At 45.7% G+C, this 19,815-nt stretch overlaps 1 protein-coding gene across 1 annotated transcript; it reads left to right on the top strand.

The window, feature by feature from the left end:
- Positions 1–2,337: 2,337 nt before the first annotated feature.
- LOC146207558 (procathepsin L-like) lies at positions 2,338–19,738 on the top strand. Its single transcript, XM_084576970.1, has 9 exons — positions 2,338–2,400; positions 2,458–2,596; positions 11,587–11,709; positions 13,525–13,667; positions 16,566–16,751; positions 17,617–17,811; positions 18,448–18,622; positions 19,146–19,254; positions 19,569–19,738. Exons 1-9 carry the CDS (start codon positions 2,338–2,340, stop codon positions 19,663–19,665), a joined length of 1,230 nt encoding a protein of 409 aa, XP_084433096.1. The 3' UTR covers positions 19,666–19,738.
- Positions 19,739–19,815: the final 77 nt, after the last annotated feature.

Consider the following 19,815-nt stretch of genomic DNA (forward strand, 5'->3'; position numbering starts at 1 on the left):
GAACTGAGTCCTCGCAGATCATGTAGCCCTGCTGGCCGTGTCAAGTGAATACTTACATGCATCGTTTTGCAGCCAGTGAGTTTTGTTTTCACGCGTTTGTACACGAACAGATGGTGTTCATTTTCCCTGTTTTATATAATTTTTTTTTATATAATTATACTCTTCAGCGTCCTTGACTTCGCACTTTAACAATGCGTTGTAGACCGTGCTCATTTTGCTAAGGAGCAGACGCCAGTACGTACTGCGCGGGCCACTTGTGTACGCTGCGCTTTCTCGTTTGTCACAGCAGGCCACACGTGCACCATCAAATACATGCATTGCAACAGCGTAAGTTTAGAAGTGTGGCACGAATACCCCCACGAGTTTTTTTCTGCAGACAACGCGTTAAAAGAAAAATATAATATTGGCATAATATTACTTTTTATGGCGCCGCAGCAGCAGCAGCTATATATAAATGAGCGGGAGGTGGGATTTTAGATGTGTAATTTTTTTCATCTGCGTGACAGGTCGCCACATAGAAAGGCAAAAGCAAATATTTGACGAGGTAAGAAAAGAAGGTAGTTGTCGCAGTCTCGGTAGACACTTTTGCTGCGGCTTCGGCTGTCTAGATTTTATCCCCGAATATCGTGCCAAACAGCTGAATCCCATCGTGAACCTGTCGTGGGCTCGGAATTTCAAATCGCAATGTTTAACGGGCGTACTAGGCGCCGATGAATTTCATTTTATTAAAATTAGACGAATTCATTCGAGTTCAACCTGACTGCGTGAAAAGCTTAAGGGCCATATGTTGCAGAAAAGCCGACGTCGTTAGTGTCCCCCGCAGTTCGTCGCGTATTACCAGTTCTGACAGGTCGAAAGGGTCATGATGTCCGAGCTATTATATGACCTCCAATTTAGAACACACCACAGCTCACAGGTTAAACGGCACGTCGCGCATGGAGTGAAAATGTCTCATAAAAGTAAGCAAATCGCTTAGCCAATTGAACATATAAAGAAATACTGAATTAAACGCCTCAGGATCTTCGGTTCACGTGCCAGAAGGCCCTCAAGTAGTGGCTGTGAGCACGAGGGGTTGCAATCAGTCACGGGATCTTCCACGTAAGCTGGTGTCTCACTGTGCTCTTTTCAAATGGACGAGCACTTTGGGGTCAATTCTATGGCGATAACTGCCACGAACTTCCCGATCCCAACGACGAAAAATGCGTCAAGACAACATGAACTATATAAGCTTGCCCCGCGCCAAGCTGTTTTTCCTCTCTAGTGAAGAGGTGGGAGACTGTGCTTGAGCATAAGCAAAAGCTAACCGACATGGTGGCACTGCCTGCACCTGCACTCCTCCAGCCAACATCGTGCGAGGAGGGTGTATGCTTGCAGGGGCTAGCTGACAACGTAGGAGAGCGACAAATCTCAGAGAAACTATCAAAAAGAGAGGAGTACGGCGAAAAAGGTTGAATAATTAATTAGTATATGTTAATACAAATTAGTAATATTAAAACCATCTTGCAGCCGCTGTAATCCCTGGCCTTTTAGTGTTTCGGAGTTACGTAGGCGGCAATGTTTTTGCCATGCAGACAGCCTATAGCACTGCGAGTAACATTTGTATTCAACGTAGACTCCGCCGACCAACTGGAGCCTTAAAGCGCTGAACACGCGCCTATTGGAAGTCGTTTCCCTGGTTCTCAAGGGAGGTATTTCCTTCGCCCTGGTGACCTTCCTCGATTCCGAGCTGCTGCAGCGGCTTTAGTCGCGTTTTGGGATGCACAAACCAGCCGCTACAAGCACCGCTTTTCCGGAGACCTCGGCGGACGAAAACGTCGCGAAGGAAAAGCAGCAGGTAGGGGACATCTGCAACAAGCGCGACTTCGAATAATACGCGCTGCTCGTGCACAGTTTAGGCAAGACATACGGCTTCATCCGGCCTCGCATTGCCATCGGCAGGATCAGCTTCGCGATGCGTCACGGCGATTGCCTCGAATTCGTGGGCGTCATGGGCACCGGCAAAAGTATACGCTGCTCGGCGTCCCTAGCGGCGAGCTGTTTCCGATGTCCGGCTACGCCTACTTGGGCCCTACGTCACTTACACTTTACAACAAACACGTTAGTCTTCACTACCGACACTGGCTGCGGAACATCGGCTACGTTCCACATGTCGGGGTTCTCCTGGAGACACTCGCTGGCCGGGAAATGATCTGCCTGCTGGTCGTGTTTCGCGGAGTCTAGGACGTACCGCGCGTTACGAGGTCTCTTCTGACCATTGTCGATCTCGCCGAGCTTGACGCGGCCATCGTGTCGTGCAGCGCGAGCGCCAGGGTCCAGCTATCGCTGGCTCTGGAGTTGATGGCCCTCCCCAGGATCTACCTCCTGGACCTTCCGGACTACGACAAGCAGACGCGCGCTCTAGTGCGGCGAGTGCTGGAATACCTTGGACAGCACAGCACCGTTATACTGACGTGCTAGCATATTCGCCACTACGAGAGCGTCTACGACCGCATCGGCATCCTGGCGGCTGGCCGCATAGACTGCATCGGCTCGGTAAAGGAGCTCAGTGAAAAGTACTTCAGCGGCACCACGATAACGGTGTACATGTTTCCCGAACGTAAGTGCGATATATGGATCATCAGCGGCTTATCGTGATGGATGTGATCGACCACTTCCCGATGTGCTACGAGGGCCTGCTTGAATTTCGCATTTTCGAGCCGCCGACCAGCTTATGCGAAACGTTCGACCGCCCACTATTCCGCAAGCGGAAGCACAAGTTTCACGTTTTCTACGTCAGCGACACTACACTGGAACAGATATTCGCCAGCCTAAGCTGCAAACACGGTAGTATTCAGGCTCGCGAATAAGACGTATATAACGGGTCGAGTAAGAAGGGGGCGGGGTTCACAAACAAAATGGGAACGGGGAAAGCTGGAATACGGGGAGGGGGCATAGCAGTGAGGATTGTTTAACCGCTTTTGCAGTATTTACTTGACCGGATGTGCTATAGTGATTGTTTCTCAGCCGGACCGCAGTCAGTTCTTATATAACACTGGCCACAATAAGGTGAACTGATACAAAGGAGACCTCTTTCTGGCTTTCCTTAGGCTGAACTTGTTTTTACGGGAAAGGTATATGTACCCTTATACCATGCTGATACATCGCAGCTTTTTTCTTTATCATTCTGATAGCCAGAGCAACGCACGTCGAAGATGTGCAGCCACGACCTTCCAGACGCAGTGTATGAAATTGTGGACATGCATTGGTGAAGTTAGGTTTGGGCCAGGGAAGTAACACTCCGCGATGACGTCTGGAACGATTTTTACTGTACCCTGGCTACAACCACAGCTGTGTTCAATCATTAAGTTCTTTTTTCGCTTACTGTTAGACGACTATAGGTGCGTGGAATTGTTTACGCGCGTGTGCGAGGGGTTGCGGGCCGATAGCAAAGGTCAACGCGATGTGCATGCGACATGGCGACAATATGCGACAGTATGTGAAAGTGTGGACATGCATTGGTGGGGTGAGGTTTGGGGGAGGGGAATAACACTCCATATGAACAAAGATTGCGGTGACTGGTACCAGTTTTACTTGGTTACAACCAAAGCAGTGTTCAGTCCCCATGTTTATTTTCGTTTCCTATTCGGCGACCTATAGGTGTGTGCGAGGGGTTGCGGGGCAACGCTAGGTGCATGCGACATGGCGATGTCCTGGCCCTTCACCGACTGCAGCACAAGCCACTGCCAGTCGTCACGAATATGAGCAGATAGTTTCGGAGCATTCTCTTGAAACGCAGCTGCAAAGCCCCCGAAGTGTGCTTCCAGTAGATATCTCTTAACGCTTGTGTGACAAGCGGCGGAAGAATGACGAAAGGTAACACCATCCTGCAGCGACGAAAAGAAGCCACAAAAGTGTTCGCGAAAAGTCATCCTGTTAAACTCTTGAGAGAGCAATGGAAGCATACCACTTCCTAGCATGCATACGCTTTTATGGGAGGGGCTGTTTCAGCTTCAACGGTGTTCTTCTTAGTGCGAGTTCTCGTTTACTGACGCCGGGCACTCCACCAAAGTTGTTGAACACCCTGCACCTACTAATCCCTCCTTCGTTAACCAGAATGGCCTCATTTCCAAGGAACTATTCTATAAAGCGTGAGAAGGCTGGTAATTATATTTCCTGAATTCAGTTTACTGTATTTCATTACGTGTCGCCACCATTTCATAGGGACTGCTATGCCTCCACCTACTCTAACGCCCCATTTTTTTTTTTTTTTTTTACTGCTGGCTCAATAAGGAAAGTTCTCTACGATGATGCTGGTTGTGCATTTGGCGAATTTGGCTGGTCACGTGACCGTATTTTTGAAGGATTGTAAATAGGGCGGCGGAGGTTGTAGCATGATGGAGAGAGCGCAGCTAGAAGCTTTTTGAGATGAACTTTGGCATCGACACGTTTTCTCTGAATTAAAGAATGAGCCAATTAGTAGGTGCTAATTAACTGTAGTGAACAAAATATAGAAGATTATCATATGCGACTCTGCATATCTCTGAATTTATTCCACTGGACTAGGGTATTTTGAAAACCTTGGTCGAAGTTAGCCGGGACATCCGGTATAAATGGCGCGTGCCAAATTCACAGAGGGATAAAAAAGACTTCTGAAAAAGTTGCAAGGCTTACAATGCAGCGACCGAACGAGTAATGACGGTATGGATTTCGCGTATATGTTTCTGAAGTGATGCCGTCGAATTCGATCTACCGCGCCGAAGTGTCCAGGTGGTTAAGGCGCTCGACAACTGTGCAGATGTACGCGGGATCGAATCCCGGCCTCGGCGGCCGCTTTCGATGGAGACGAAAGGAGGGCGTACGTGTGCTGTGCGATATCACTGCGCGTTAAAAAGCCCCAGGTGGTCGACATTTCTGGAGCCCTCTAGTACGGCGTCTCTGATAGCTTGACTCGCTTTGGGACGTTAAACCCGACAGACCAAACCGAAATGTGCAATCCGGGTGTGCCACTTCGTACTTCGACGCCGTAACCTCAGTCTTTTCATGTTTCAGATACCTGCATAGATAAATTCACTTTTGCTTACACGCCCTACGTTCCTCCGACAACCCACACATCTCAATGCACTCATAGAGTAATATGTTTCATCTCCACGTGCCCGTACTTCTCGAACTTCGCTTATATGTTAGCAGTCGTTTTCAATTTCGCTTCATGTGAACACTTCCAACCCATATTTACTGTACTCATCCCTTACTTAAACCTTCTCATCGGGTCTTTCATACATGGCATATCAATGCCGAGAAAACATGCATATACATGCTATGAAATGAACATTCTGTCAGCAGAATAAGAGTTCTTTGCAGAGTGAGGAAGATCGGCCTCATTCAACCTACCGATCTACTTCCTCTCTTTACGCTAACGTCATCAAAAGCGAACTTCACTATAAAAGTACCAAACAGCACGCCCATCATTGAAATAGGCAAGTTCTGCTTGTTTGCACCTTTCTTATATCCGCCGTGTGGACAACGAAGCACGCAATTAAGTGACAAGGTGATCATGCATCACACGAAAGTTACAGCGGCTGCATTCGATATCAAGCGCGCACGCTACAGAGGCTGCACTCAATATCGCGAGATATGCTCGCACTATCACGTAAAAAGCAGCAAGTAGGCACGGCGCATGCTTCGGTATGACCGCTTCATCCCCCACGCAACACGTATTATGAGTGTCACCTAGAAGCCGTGCCACACGGTAGCTGAGTGGGTGACGTGCTGAGCTCGCACACGCGAAGATGCTGGTTCGAATCCCAGCGCCTGCAGCGCTTCTGCCTTCGATCGCTGTGTTGCGGGGACCGAGATTCGTACTAGTGTCGTTCCAGACCCTTGCAGACTCCGACTGTACACTTAGCCGCCGTGTGTGGTGGACAAGGTGAGGTGGTGTGCCTTTTAGGCGCAGCATCTCCTCTCGCTGTCTCCCGGGCATCCGAAGGGTGGATGCCTGTTGCTGCTGATGCTCGTTCAATACGCATACGGTACAGCTGTAATAAATATGGAAGACGCAGTGCGGCGACTGTGCAAAATGCGGAACAGAGTTGAGAAGCGGCATCTTCATGTGTCACACCAAGACAGTTTTCACATGTATACATCCGCCTGCTTCTGAAATGAATCGGCTCTGTCTCGAACTTTTATCTCTCACTTTCACTCCTTTCACTACAGTATTGGACAGTACTTGAGAGAAGGGACGATCCCGGGTAGCGATGCCTTTCCGACCGAACGAGCTGCGTACGTACGTTACAAAAGTTGTGGAATAAAGGGGAACTTCGCATGATTCGGGGCAAATCCCTTTGTTGGAAGTGTTAGCTCATTGCGTATCCACTTTCAGACATGCCAGTTACGCAGAATTTTGTGCTATCACGTACAACAACAGCGTTGTGAAGGCCACACTGCATCATATAAAAATATTGTTTTATTAAAAAAGCGGGAAAGTTTTAACGTATGAGAATCGATGGCACACGGTACGATAATCTCACACAGTAATCGGCGTAAAGCCGCGAAATGACAGCGCACGTTGGCGAGCTGAGCACACGCTCACTAAGAAAATATCATCCTAATATGTTCCTATCCCGTAACACAATTCTTCGGAATGGCGAGTTCGAATGTCTCTACGATGCATGTGGTAATTTTAGCACCATGCATGGTGCTAATATGAACACGTGCATCGTAGAGACATTCGAGTTCGTCATTCCGAGGAGTTATCGCCAGTGCCAAGAAATATCTGTGGTTAATGGAGTTACACAGCATTATGCCGGAATGGATAGTAGCGAGGTGCTAGATGCAGCAACGAAATACGTTTACTTACGACGGATTGTGGCCGCAGATCCAGGTCACGAAACGTACTCACGTAAGTAACAAGAATCAGAATGGGACGAGTAGTTTCGGAAAGTACCATCGGATCATGAATGACGGATCACTAGCAGTGGCGTAAATACGTGAACGTTTCAGATGGTACTCGTAGGTTACTATGGCGTCATTTTGATTATGAAAATTTATTTCGTCGTGTTTTTGTCTAAGTAAATCAGATGGGATAAGTTAAATGAGAACGTCGTTAACTTTTAATGCAAGGACGATGAGGTAAAACGTCTATATACACTATAATAACTGCAGGTACACGCTAATGCTCCACAAACATAATGTGGCTTTATTTTCTTATTTTTTTTTTGTTACTAATTCTAGCCCTACATACGAAGATGTGCGCTGCAAATATTTCAGAATGAAAACACCTCGTTAACGCGGTGTTCAAAAGAGCATCCAGTGCGTTCCAGATTCTGATTATATGAAATCAAGCGGGGGAAAGCATTGCCATATATGGCGACGCAAGGGGCATTAACTGACAGTCGCATTTACCATTTTGGCGCCTGCGGGCGAAGAACTTTGATCTCGCACGCAGAGCTGAAGCTGGCTGACACACGGTGCGGCGCCGGTGACATCCCACCGACGAGATTGGCAGAAAGTGCAGCTGATGCAGTTTAGAATGCCATGAAACCAGTAACCAGCAGTGGTTGGCGACGTTCGGAGGAACTTCTTGCACAGACACAACACTGCCGATTGCAGTGGCGAGCCTGCAGCATGGCATAGACTCCGAGGCCTCGGCATTTGCAGGGTTTGAACACACGTCACAGTTCGCAACTGCAGGGACTGAGAAGAGAGGCGAGGAGAAGTCTGGTTAGCCCTGGCCGGAGTTGAAACGTTCGGAATAAGTTAGCGTAACCTGGGCAAGGTCGGGAATGCAAAGCTTTCTAAGCATAAAATACTTCCGATTACTAAACAGTATAACTTTCACTTATGCAGCGCTTTAAAACACGAGATTACTAATAACACGTCTTTTTTTTTTTCATAAACTGGCTAACATTGAGTTCCGCTACGAAGTCTATGAAACGAGAAACATCGATAAGTGGCATATTAAAACATACAGAACAACATACGGCTGTCAAATACTGGAAAATACGCTGCCACGTACGTCTCCTGAATTACCTTCATTTCAATAATATCCCACTAGAATATACCTCATACGAAAAACTGCTTGAATATTTCTTACTGAACGACACTCCATTATGAAAGTAAAAATTCTACATGGTGATTTTATTTTGCATGTAAATAATTATGTATGTGGTTTTATTTTTGTTTTTGTGACGAATACTTGTCATGTGCTTATGTAGTTTTCTGTGATACATGTATTGTCTTTTTCTAAATGTGATGTACTACTTTTGCTGCCAAAGTAAACGGCTGGGTGCCTGTGGCCTTGTCAAGCTGCCCAAGAGGCAGCTTTTACTGTAGCCATCCTGCCACCATGTACTTTGTGGTTGTGAAATAAAGTTATTATTATTATTATTATTATTATTATTATTATTATTATTATTATTATTATTATTATTATTATTATTATTATTATTATTATTATTATTATTATTATTATTATTATTATTATTATTATTATTATTATTATTATTATTATTATTATTATTATTATTATTATTATTATTATAAGCTGTGCTTCGGCTGCTCCGTTGCATTCTCCTGGGGTTAGGCCTATAGTCTCGGCAAATCTCACCTATCCCAGACGAAGCACGTGCCGCTATCTCGTATCTTGATCGGCAAACACCTGTGCTGAAGCATTTAGTATCTTTGGAAGCCAAGCTTTCTGGTTCCTGACTGTTTGATGCTGGCCTCCTACAAATTATAGCTCGACTTCTAGGCTTTCTTTTCCTAGGCTGGCCCTGACATGTACAAGTACCACGTGATGTGTCGGTCGCGCGCATTACAGATTGTGTGAACGCAGCTGAGAGTATGTTCACGTGACGAGACCTTTTTGAACACTTCATTGTTATCAGAAGGGCACCATGAGTAAAAGAAAGAATGGTGTAGACGCTCAAATCGAGCGACGAATTAAGCATACCAATTTTCAATTTGAGCCGTAGCTAGGACAAACATGCTGTATATAGGTGCTCAATGTTGTTTTTGATGGCGCATATAGAGGCGCACGTAGCAAGAGAAACTACGGGTGAGAACGAATGAATTCTGGTGGGATTTGTACCTCGGGCTCCCCTTAAAGAGACACTGCAGCGGTTTTCAAATGTGCCGATTGAATAGGTTCTACCACCACCACCCAGCGAGCGTGAGTCACCGCGCCAAACATTCCGTTTCGTTTCATATCTCAGCTAGATAGCAAATAGCTTCCGCTCAATGATGTTTTCGCGAACAGCTAAAGTTGTCAACTCTGTATCGATGTCTTTGCCATTGGCACAAATAAAATATCTCTGTTCAATTATCTTGAAAGTAAGCGTAATTTATCTTAGTAAGCGTTTCGTACTGACATGGCTCCATTTGTCTGCCCAGATGTATTGTCTACGCATCTGTCTACCCATATACATATACCCGGATTCGTTCGAGCTGCTGGTGACGCTTCTGTCAGTAAATATATATCTGTGCGATAATTCTTTGCATTTATTTTCACTTCCTCTGGCATTCGTTTCTTTCTGATGCTGCTTCTTTGGAGGTCACACGGGGTCACGTGGAGCAACCCTTATTATTACTTTGCTATCAGTATGTGCCTGGGATCCTTATTTCTAATCCTGTTTAGCCCTGTTTCCGCTTCTGCCAAAATCATTTCCTGCTAAGGAAATGATGAGAGATTGTGACAAGCTGCAGCTATCATTCGAAACGCGCTATTCAGCGGACTTCGTGATCTCAGCCCGAATGGGTCAACGGCTCGTCCAGTCATCGATGCCCGTATCGCAGATTCGCCCCAAGTTCGACCCCTTAAAAAGGCATTGGTTTTCAGCGATCCATCGCATTTCCTCTAGGCGATCCAACAACGAGCCACAAGATGATCGGTGAGGAACTCCGCGTTTCCTTTTTCTAGTGAATTTTGCTTGAAGAAAAGTTTGTTGCTAACGAAAATATTTTTTCGGATGTTCAGTTTAAGACTTTTAAACGCAATGCATTGTTCAAGTCACACTAGTGAAATGCTGCGCATTTTTCAGAAACTTGTTCAGCATGACTGTTACATTGGCTACCAGTTGTTAGCGCAAAATAATTGCTGTCTGTACAAGTTTGATTGCATGACGAATGATGGAGTTCAAGCATTGTTCACCCTTTGTAGTCTGGGATGGTTGGGTTTTCTCGTGTATTAAACAGGGAGCGCTGTGTTAAGGCGTTTCAGTAATTAGACTTTTCAGTAAACACTTTCTACTGTCCACGATCTGCAAAGTAAACCGTGCAACCGTTCCAACTTAGCACGTTTCAACTTAGCAACCGTTTCAACCTAGCAACTATACCTTACAGATTCATTTTTGTCGCATATTCAGTGCCGCTTATGTAAAAATACAACTGATTGGTTATTATTATTAATATTATTATTATAATTTTGTATGCACGATCACTAGAACGGACAAGTTTTATCCTATGAGATCATGAAACTGCGAACGGAACTATAACTCGTATGGGTTCCTTGACTTAATCGCTGGAGAATATCGTAGATAATGGTTCAGAGGAAAAGGTGGTAAAGTAAGGTCCCCTTCACCAATTATGCGAGCAAGTGCATGGTGTGTGGCGGAAAATTTCTACTGGTGTATTTTTCATTGAATATTCACTCTATTGGCAGCTTCACTTGAAGTCTATATACTTTGTATGTGCGTTCCCCATTCGGTTTTGTAAGCGCTGAAGGCGCACTTTTTACCGTTTCCAAGCACGCTCGTACAAGGAATAGCCGTAACTGAAGGGAATCCTTAAACAAGTGTCAAGCAATATGTTTAATTCAGGAACTTTTCTTCTTATTCGCGTATATGCATTGTATTGAGTATACGCTGCTTCCTCCTTTTTGAGATATGTAACCTTGGTGTGATGATCTGTGACCTTAAGGCTCTTGCTTGTAGGAATGATCGTGAGATACTCTCGCGAAGACGCATTATGCACAGCCGATGTTTGCTATTGATCACGAAGCGATTGCTTTTGATAATGCGCGAAATCTGCAGGAGTATTGAAGTGAGATTTGTAGACAAAATAGGCTATCGTGTGCAGCAGTGGCTTACAGTCTTAAATGCCCGTTGCCAGCCATATACATTGCACCTATTGGTCATGTTAAGCAGACAGCCGCGGTTTTGAATAGTTCTTGCACTGTTGTAACTGAAAGAAAATAGTAAAATAATATTGTTTTTTTTTTCTCTCTCTCTTCTAGTTTTTGATGTCTTCGGTATAAATGGATGATATTCATTGATATTAGGCTCCGGTAATTTGCGACACTTCACAATGGCAGTTGATAGAAACAATCGAATAAAAAAACTGCTCGACTGTTCCTATCAACTGCCGTTGAAAACTATCTACGTTTAGCCTCTATCTGAGTGGAGACATATAGTAGAGATAACCATGTTGAACGCTTCTTTAACGTGTCAGCTAGTTCATCGTGCTTAGCATATAGTATTTGTGCTTCTTCTGCGTGCCTTGAGAGCGAGAGCGAATAAGAGAGATATATAGAGAACCTTTATGATACAGTAAAAAAAAAAATGAAAATGCTGTCACCATGTTCTTGAGACGTGCTTGACTCAAACACCTTCGCAGGAATTGCCTGTTTCCTGGTCCTCTTCGTGAGCGCGTGGGCGCAGCGTCTTCCTCAGCAGCAGGATGAGATCGACCTCTACGGAAACTTCGGCAAGGCCTGGGACAAGTTCCGCAAGATATACAGTGAGTGGAGACTGCTTATATATGCACATATCAGACGAGCACAGAAGTAAGGCGCTGGTGGAATTTTCGATCTTTGCTAACATAACCACTACCAAGCCCACAAAACGCGCCGAAAATCTGTGGCTATGCATTTAAAAACGTGAACGCCTCCTGCATGACCACCGTGCATGACTGCATGTACAGGGTGACCCACTCTTAGTGCCAACACACCAACGGGCAGTCGCGACCCGCGTAGAAATGCCATTGCGTCCGGCGCGCGGTCGTCATCATCATCATCAACCTGACTATACCCACTGCAGGGCGAAGGCCTCTCCCATATTTCTCCAATAAACCCAGTTCTGTGCTAGTTGCATCCACTTGACCCCTGCGAACTTCTTAACCTCATCCGCCCACCTAACTTTATGCCGTCCCCTGCTGCGCTGTCCTTCCCTTGGAGTCCAGTTTGTTACCCTAAGCGACCATCGGTTATCCTCTCTTCACACTACATGTCCTGCCCATGTCCATTTCTTCTTCCTAATTTCCACTAGAATGTCAGTAACTTGAGTTGTTTCTTTGACCCACTCTGCACGCTTCCTATCTCTTAATGTTACCCCTACCATTTTTCGTTCCATAGCCCTCTGGGTTGTCCTCAACTTAAGTAGAACTCTCTTGCTTAGCCTCCACGTTTCAGCCCCATAGGTGAGTACAGGCAAGATGCAACTGTTGTATACTTTCCTCTTGAGCGATACCGGTAAGCTGCTAGTCATTAATCTGCGAGTGCTTGCCAAATGCGCTCCATATCCCAATCATATTCTTCTTGTTATTTCCTTTTCATGATCCGGATCTGCGGTTACTACCTGTCCAAATAGACATATTCGCCTACTTCTTCTGTGCGTCGAAGTAAAGTGGCATAGGCACAGATGGACCTGTAAGCGGTGCTTTCAATGGCCTGTCACTTCGCTTCAGCGCGCGGTCAGGCCGAACGAAATGGCGTTTGTGAACATGTGGTCGCTCTTTTCATAACGCCTGCGGCAGGGGCTAGCCTGTCACAAAAATTTTATCTGTTGTAGGCCGTCATTGCACCCGCCACCACTTCGGTGGTGGACGACGGCTGTTGTTGCGGCGCGCGTCTTTCTCTCCCTCTTCCTTTTCTTTCTTCTCTACTTTCTCTTCTGTCTGCACGAGGCAGCGGAGGTGGCTCAGCTACGGAGCCAGTAGCAGGCCCGTGCATTTCGTTTCCTTCTTCCTACAGCCACAACAACAACAACCACGCGCTCTGAAGCGAAAAATATAAATTTGAAGTGTATACTACTGTTGTTGTGGGGTTTAACGTCTCAAAGCGACTCAGGCTATGAGAGGACTCCATCCTTGGGCACAGCAGCCGACGCCCTAACCGCTGCACCACCACGGCGGGGCCGTTTAATTGTATAATATTTCAATAATAGAAAAAAAAGAATTCGCAAAAATATGGAGTTTTCATGGACAGCTAAAGCTCGTCTGATACTTCCTGGTACCAAAAACGACAATTGCTCTTAATTCGCATCAGTGACGAGTCTCTGGCCGCAAATATACAGGTCAATATAGGTCGTGATTATACAACGCATTTAGGTCGACGTCCGAGACCAAGCCTCAAGATACGTCCCTAAGTGGCACCCTCGAGATATAATGAAGAGGGAAATAACTTGCCTGCAGAGGTAAACATGTCTTCGGAGCGTCAGTAGAGCCAAGCAGACTAAATATTGAAACTATTTCGATACAGCTTCGAAGAATGTGCCAAGGCATAATGTATTCGCTCGTTTGAATTGCATTTCCACGCGTGCATACGCACTCTCGCAGACAAGACCTACAGCTCGAGCCAAGAGGCGGTGCACCGTGAGACGGTGTTTCGCAAGACATTCCAGTTTCTGAGGACAGCCGACGAAGAGTTCAAGAACGGGACACGCCTCTACGGCGTCGGAATCAACTACTTCGCCGACATGGTAGGTGCATGTGCATCGCGGGCACCGCTCCGTCGCCATATTTTTCTGAGTTCGTCTATTTATTATTATTATTATTATTATTATTATTATTATTATTATTATTATTATTATTATTATTATTATTATTATTATTATTATTATTATTATTATTATTATTATTATTATTATTATTATTATTATTATTATTATTATTATTATTATTATTATTATTATTATTATTCTACGCGATGCTCTTGGCCGTGCGTGCATGTTCAGGGCCGTGACGATTGCAGTAGCGCGGCTTCTGTTGGATAAGTACTGTATATACCGTCAACGGAATGACGTACACACAAGTCATCATGATACAAAGCGAAAAAGCACGCTAAAATTTCGCTGCACTAAGGCGTATATAATGAAACGGCTGTGTACAAGGGGGCATTTATGCAAACGAAACACAGCTCCCGCACTCAGAAAGCGCTGAATGCCCGATTTAGCAATAGACAGACACCGCGTCGCCACCCAAGAAAGGATGCAACGAAACCGCTGCTCCGAGTGGCGATATGCGCTTGTTGCTTCAATTTCCTTCTGTTGTGTGCATACGAATAATAGTGCTTGCTCTATTGCGCAAGTCTAACGTCGTAGAGAAGCTAAGCCGAAGAAGACACAGGAAAGCTTCAAGCGTTTCGTTCCGGACATTTCAAGATAGAGGGAGTTCAAAGGCCGACGCCAAATCCGCCGCTGCGTTGCATGGTTGATCAAAAACAGGATGGTGCGTACGCGCAATCTATAAATTGCTGCGCTTCCTTTGATCGAGAGCCGAGGCATGCATGAACGAGGATGCCTTCGAGCGCGCATTGAAATAATCTGCGTTTCAACGGCACGAGTCAAGTTCGAGTTTCCTTCGTGAAAGCTAACGTAACCAACCTATACCTAGGAATTTTATACATTTTCTAGGCAAGAGATTTTGAACTTAATTTTATCGCATATTTTTTTTTAGCATCTTGATATACCACTAGTATATCCGCAAAGTTTCCATCGGCAGGCTTGTTGCTTTTTGCCACTAATTTTCAAAAACGTATACCTCGTTGTATTTCTACGGAAGTGTAGCTTACTTTTTCTGCGCGCAGGACAAACTTCAGAAGCAAACTTTTAGTACGCGACGGAAATTTAGACAAATTCTATCAACATGTTCATAAAATTATCTAGCAATTAATATTGCATATTTGCCTCGCGATTATATTCAACAACTCGACCCAGTAGTCTTCTACGGCAGTTTTAATCACTGGCTGCGAGCGCAGGAAATACTTTCAAAGCAAATTTTTGTCACGCATTGAAGATTTAGGAGGTTCCCATCTGCATAACAGTTTGACATAAATAAGTTCGGGGACTCGTAAGCTGCGTCTTAAAGTAGGCGCGAATCTCATTTAACACCGCCTTTTCATTCCGCGAATACTTTTTTTTTTTTTTTTTTGCAATTGATGTTTTGCAGAACAGAACGCGAAGTGTCTGCGTCACTTCCCAGTGGATACTTATCGGAGGCACATTTCTCGTCGGTTCGAATTTATATCGCAAACTAGTCTCCTACTCGATTCACAGATGTATGCTAAATGCTAAGCGAGATAGTATGACGTCATCCTGAATGCTGTACAAAAATGATTGCGTCACAGTTTTGATATGATATCACGTGCGCGTTTTCTCCGACACAGTCTTTCTCAACTCTGCGTTACGGCGACGGCGACACCTTTCCGTCCGAATGAGCGGTATACGCTTCGCTTGTGTTTAGGCTAGGCTATGGGCTAAGCTTCGCACCGGAAATTATAGTGCTCAATTTCAGAATAATAACTATCAAAGCGTGGTTAACTAGGTTCAGTTCAGTTCAGTCGTTCAGTCGTGTCCGACTCTTCGTGACCCTATTGACCATGTCACGCCACGCTTTCCGGTCTCTCACTATCTTCCTAACATCACATAATTTCATCTGCAGTGCCTCGAGGATGCCATCTAACCATCGCGTTCGCTGCCTACCCCTTCTCCGGCGACCCTCAACCTTTCCCAACATCAAATCTTTCTCCAGCGACTCCTCTCTTCTCATCAGATGACCAAAGTAGCTGAGCTTTAACTTTAGAATTCGACCCTCCAATGAGCAGTCAGGGTTTATGGTCGACAATATTGACTGATTTGATCTTCTGGCAGTCCAAAGAACTCTCAAGAGTCTTCGCCAGCACCACAATTCAAACGCGTCAATTCTTCGGTGGTCAGCCTTTTTCACAGTCCAACTCTCGCATCCATACTTCACAACTGGAAAGACCATAGCATAACCAGGTAAGAAACTACAAACGATAGCAGTTAAAGTAAGTGTGCGATCATGTCACAAAATTAAGCACGTGTGAGCTTTTTATCATCGCAGCTATTACTTTACCTGCGTGGTATACAAACCGCCTGTGGCTTCTTTTTTTTTTTTTTTTTTTTTTTTTTTCTGACGACGTACACGTCATTACGTTATTTCACGGAATCTTGCGTTCTTCCGCATTTTTCGCGAAGCACCGTAAAGGGTTCCAAGTGAACCACGCGATGGCGCTGAGTCATTATTTACGCCAAAGACAACGAAGCGACAAAAATACAAACTGTAGCATCCGTTTGACGAAATCAGTTAGGGAACTTGCAACACCAAGCGCTGTCACAATTAATTTGGCAGTGCTAGCGCATAGAGCTCTCTGTGTAGTCACCGCCATGGTGTTAGAACGTTTCCTTGGTGATGGTGTTTCCTTTGACGCGAGTCTTTATTTTCTTTATTTTTTTTTTTTTTTTTTTCACTACGCAGCCGGTGAAAGTAAAGCACCAGTGCAACTTTGAAGTGATTGTACGGAAAAGGAGTAAAAACAATTGACTACATTTCTTTTTTTCACACTCGGGGCACCGCAGACGGCGCAGGAAGTGGTGGCCAACTACACAGGCTACATGCCGCCCAGCCTCCAGCAGATGGCTGACATCCCGCTGTACGCCCCTCTGTTCGCTGACACGCCCGACCAAGTAGACTGGAGGGCCAACGGATTCGTCACGCCTGTCAAGAACCAGGGATCCTGTGGAGCCTGCTGGGCTTTCAGCTCAGTGAGCAGCCTTCACGCATCTCATAAGCGTCATGCTTAATAGTCTAGTTGGTAAAAAGACGATAACGACAGAGCGCCCATATCTGTCAATGCTCTTAACTGGGCTAGTTGGTGAACGAATTCAGGCATAGTGCTAGCGCACAAGTAAAGTAGCGCACAAAGTTGTAATTCCCGCACCATTTTCTTCGCTAAATGAGAGTCACGTACACGTCACTCGCGAACAGTAAATTGACTAAATTCAAATGTTTAGCTTTCACAGTAGCTAATCTGGATGACACCTTGGACTTTAAGCTCCGATGATCAGCCCAGAGAAGGTCCACGAGCGTTTTAACGCCACGAGCTTTAGTATTTACAGCAGAATCCTCGAATTTTAAGATGCTCTAAATTCTGGCTTTTCCGCACAGTATGCAAATTACCATCAAACAATTCCCGTTGGGCTATGCGGACAACCAGAGCATGAATGTGGAGGTGTTCAGAAGCCCATTGCTCTGCCGAAGCATCAATTCGCCCTATCGTCTAGTCTCGTTCCTTTTCGAACTCTTGCTGAAACCTAACGAGAGTGATTCAGGCGTGCTGTGTATATACTAACTGCAAATATTTCCGTTACTATCTCGCGTCCTTTGTGCTAAGTTTTTCACCGCCAGCAATAACAGATGCGCGATTCGTCCTCTGTTGCTCATCTGCATTGTTTACTGTAACTTCGTAGCGCCTGTTCCCTAGAATTGCGAAGTAATAGCTCAAATGTCGCTCAACAGGGCGTAATCCTGAAGGATAGCGACATTGAGGACATCTCGCCAATGTTTGTAGTTTGGCATCAGACACTGCGAGCAACGATTAAGTGACTCGCTTGTTTCTCGCTCTTCCAGACGGGTTCCCTTGAAGGCCAGCTGTACAAGAAGACCCGCCGCCTGGTCAGCTTGAGCGAGCAGAACCTTATGGACTGCGCGGGACCTCGATATGGCAACAACGGCTGCAACGGAGGCCAGATGGCCGGCGCTTTCCAGTACGTGCGCGACTCTGGTGGTCTGGACACCGAGGCCCGGTACCCTTACCGTCAGTCGGTCAGTGTTCCTCTTTTTCTCTCCAGCCGCGTATTCTCTCACACACCGAAGTTGTTATGGTTACTATAACCCCAATTTGGAAATGATGCATGCTCACTCTGGAGAATTTACCAAGGGCAAACACCTAGCTGCAAGAGAAATGCTAAATAATGACCAAACATGATTGGGATCGAGGTGAGGGAAGAAGGCTTTATGAGTAGAATGAAGAAGGTTAAGAAGAAATTAGTTATGGACATGCACTGTAAAAGAAATAGGAGCTGTGATAACAAGGTGCTATTTCTTATACAGAAGCGTAAAGAGATTCACTGCTGTAGTGGTAACCATCGTCAGCAACATTCCAAATAATTAGTCCCGGTTCAAAATTTCCAATCATCACCTCAACTGTAGGGGTAAATGAACGCCACAGTGAGGCGGAAAGGGAGGCGCGAATGCAGTAAAACCTTGTTATCGGTGCAGTGATCTATCTTTCATAGATACAGATATGTCGCCTCACTCTGCAAACTTGAAACCACAACGCACCTTGCACAATAAAAATGATTTTTAGTTCAATGCGTGCGACAGGACACTCGACGGACAGATCGAAGTCTTCTATGGACGTGTCAACGTCACGTGCAAATTTGCTCCCTGTCTGTTCAGACCAACTTCCAGTGCCAGTTCAGCGGCAACCGCGATTCTCCACGGGTGGCCGTGACGGGCTACATGCGGGTGCCTCCGAGGAACGAGCGTGTGCTGTTGGACGCCGTGAGCAGAGTGGGTCCCATCTCCATCGGCATCAACGCCAGCCCGCAGTCTTTCATCTTCTACAAGAACGGTAAGCACTCCTATACGCGGTGTAGGTTCCTTGGGACCGCCAGAAAGAAGAGTTGTGCACGCAAATCTTTTACACACCTTCTCTGGGCAGTCGTCGACTTGCAGGAAATTGCAGCTTTAGAGTTGATGGGGCTTAATTTTTTGTTTTCGTTTTTGCAATGGCTGTCATTACATCCGGCGATGTTACAAAAGGGCCTCCGGCGATCGAGTGACACGCCGAGGTGGCAATATGAAACGCTCTTTTGAGAGAGAGAAAAAAGCGTCAATGTTGGCGTTTCGGATAATGTGACAGCTACTTTGTTCGCGGGCCAATATTGCATTACCATGTCCTTTCTTTACATTTTAATTTGCTTTTGTGCAGTTCTCCGCGTTTTCTCTTTCTCTCTCTCTCTCTTCGAAGTAAATTATTTGCTTGAGGCCACTGCGTAGATTTTTCAGTACGCGAGCAAGTCAAAACGTCCAGGTAGTTGTTGTAGCTGTCCATTCCTTAAACTAATTTATTGCGAATGACTTGGTCTGCACAGGAATCTACAGTGAGCCGAACTGCGACCCGCGTGGCCTGAACCACGCCGTGTTGATAGTCGGATACGGACAGGATGCCAGGGGAGTTCCGTACTGGCTCGTCAAGAACAGGTACGTGCTTCCGGTTGCAACCCGTCCTATTATGCCTATTATTATTGCCTAGAAAAGACTCGCATATCAGTGTGTGCCTGGGAAGAGCAGCGAGTCGCGAAGATTCACGCGACCGGCTGTTATGCTTGTTTAAGGGCTGGGGCTTATAAAGGGCAGGTCATCGAGTTCTTGTTTACGGTTCAAGCTGCATTAATTAGTGTACAAGGGTTAGGATCGAGCTTTCAGCACCAAAAGCATGGGTGCGAGCTTACCTCATACGTTCAGTTTGATTTCATCCAAGGATTGACTATTTCTTATTTTTCCTCTCTGCACAGCTGGGGCCCAGGATGGGGCGAGGGCGGCTACATCAAGATCATGAGGAACCGCAATGTGTGTGGCATGTCCGAAGACCCCGTCTACCCACTGATGTAATTGAAGCCTTGCCCCGGAAGCCGTCTCGAGTTAACAATGGTGCAAATACATATTTTGCAATAAAAAAGCTATCATGAACATCATCAGCTTGTTTGGTAACATTTTACTTTCAAGCAGCTCTACATTACATACTATGTGTGTACACCTCTG

Source organism: Amblyomma maculatum, chromosome 1, assembly GCF_055883805.1.
Source record: "Amblyomma maculatum isolate TAMU_Amacu chromosome 1, ASM5588380v1, whole genome shotgun sequence".
NCBI classification, from domain to species: domain Eukaryota; kingdom Metazoa; phylum Arthropoda; class Arachnida; order Ixodida; family Ixodidae; genus Amblyomma; species Amblyomma maculatum.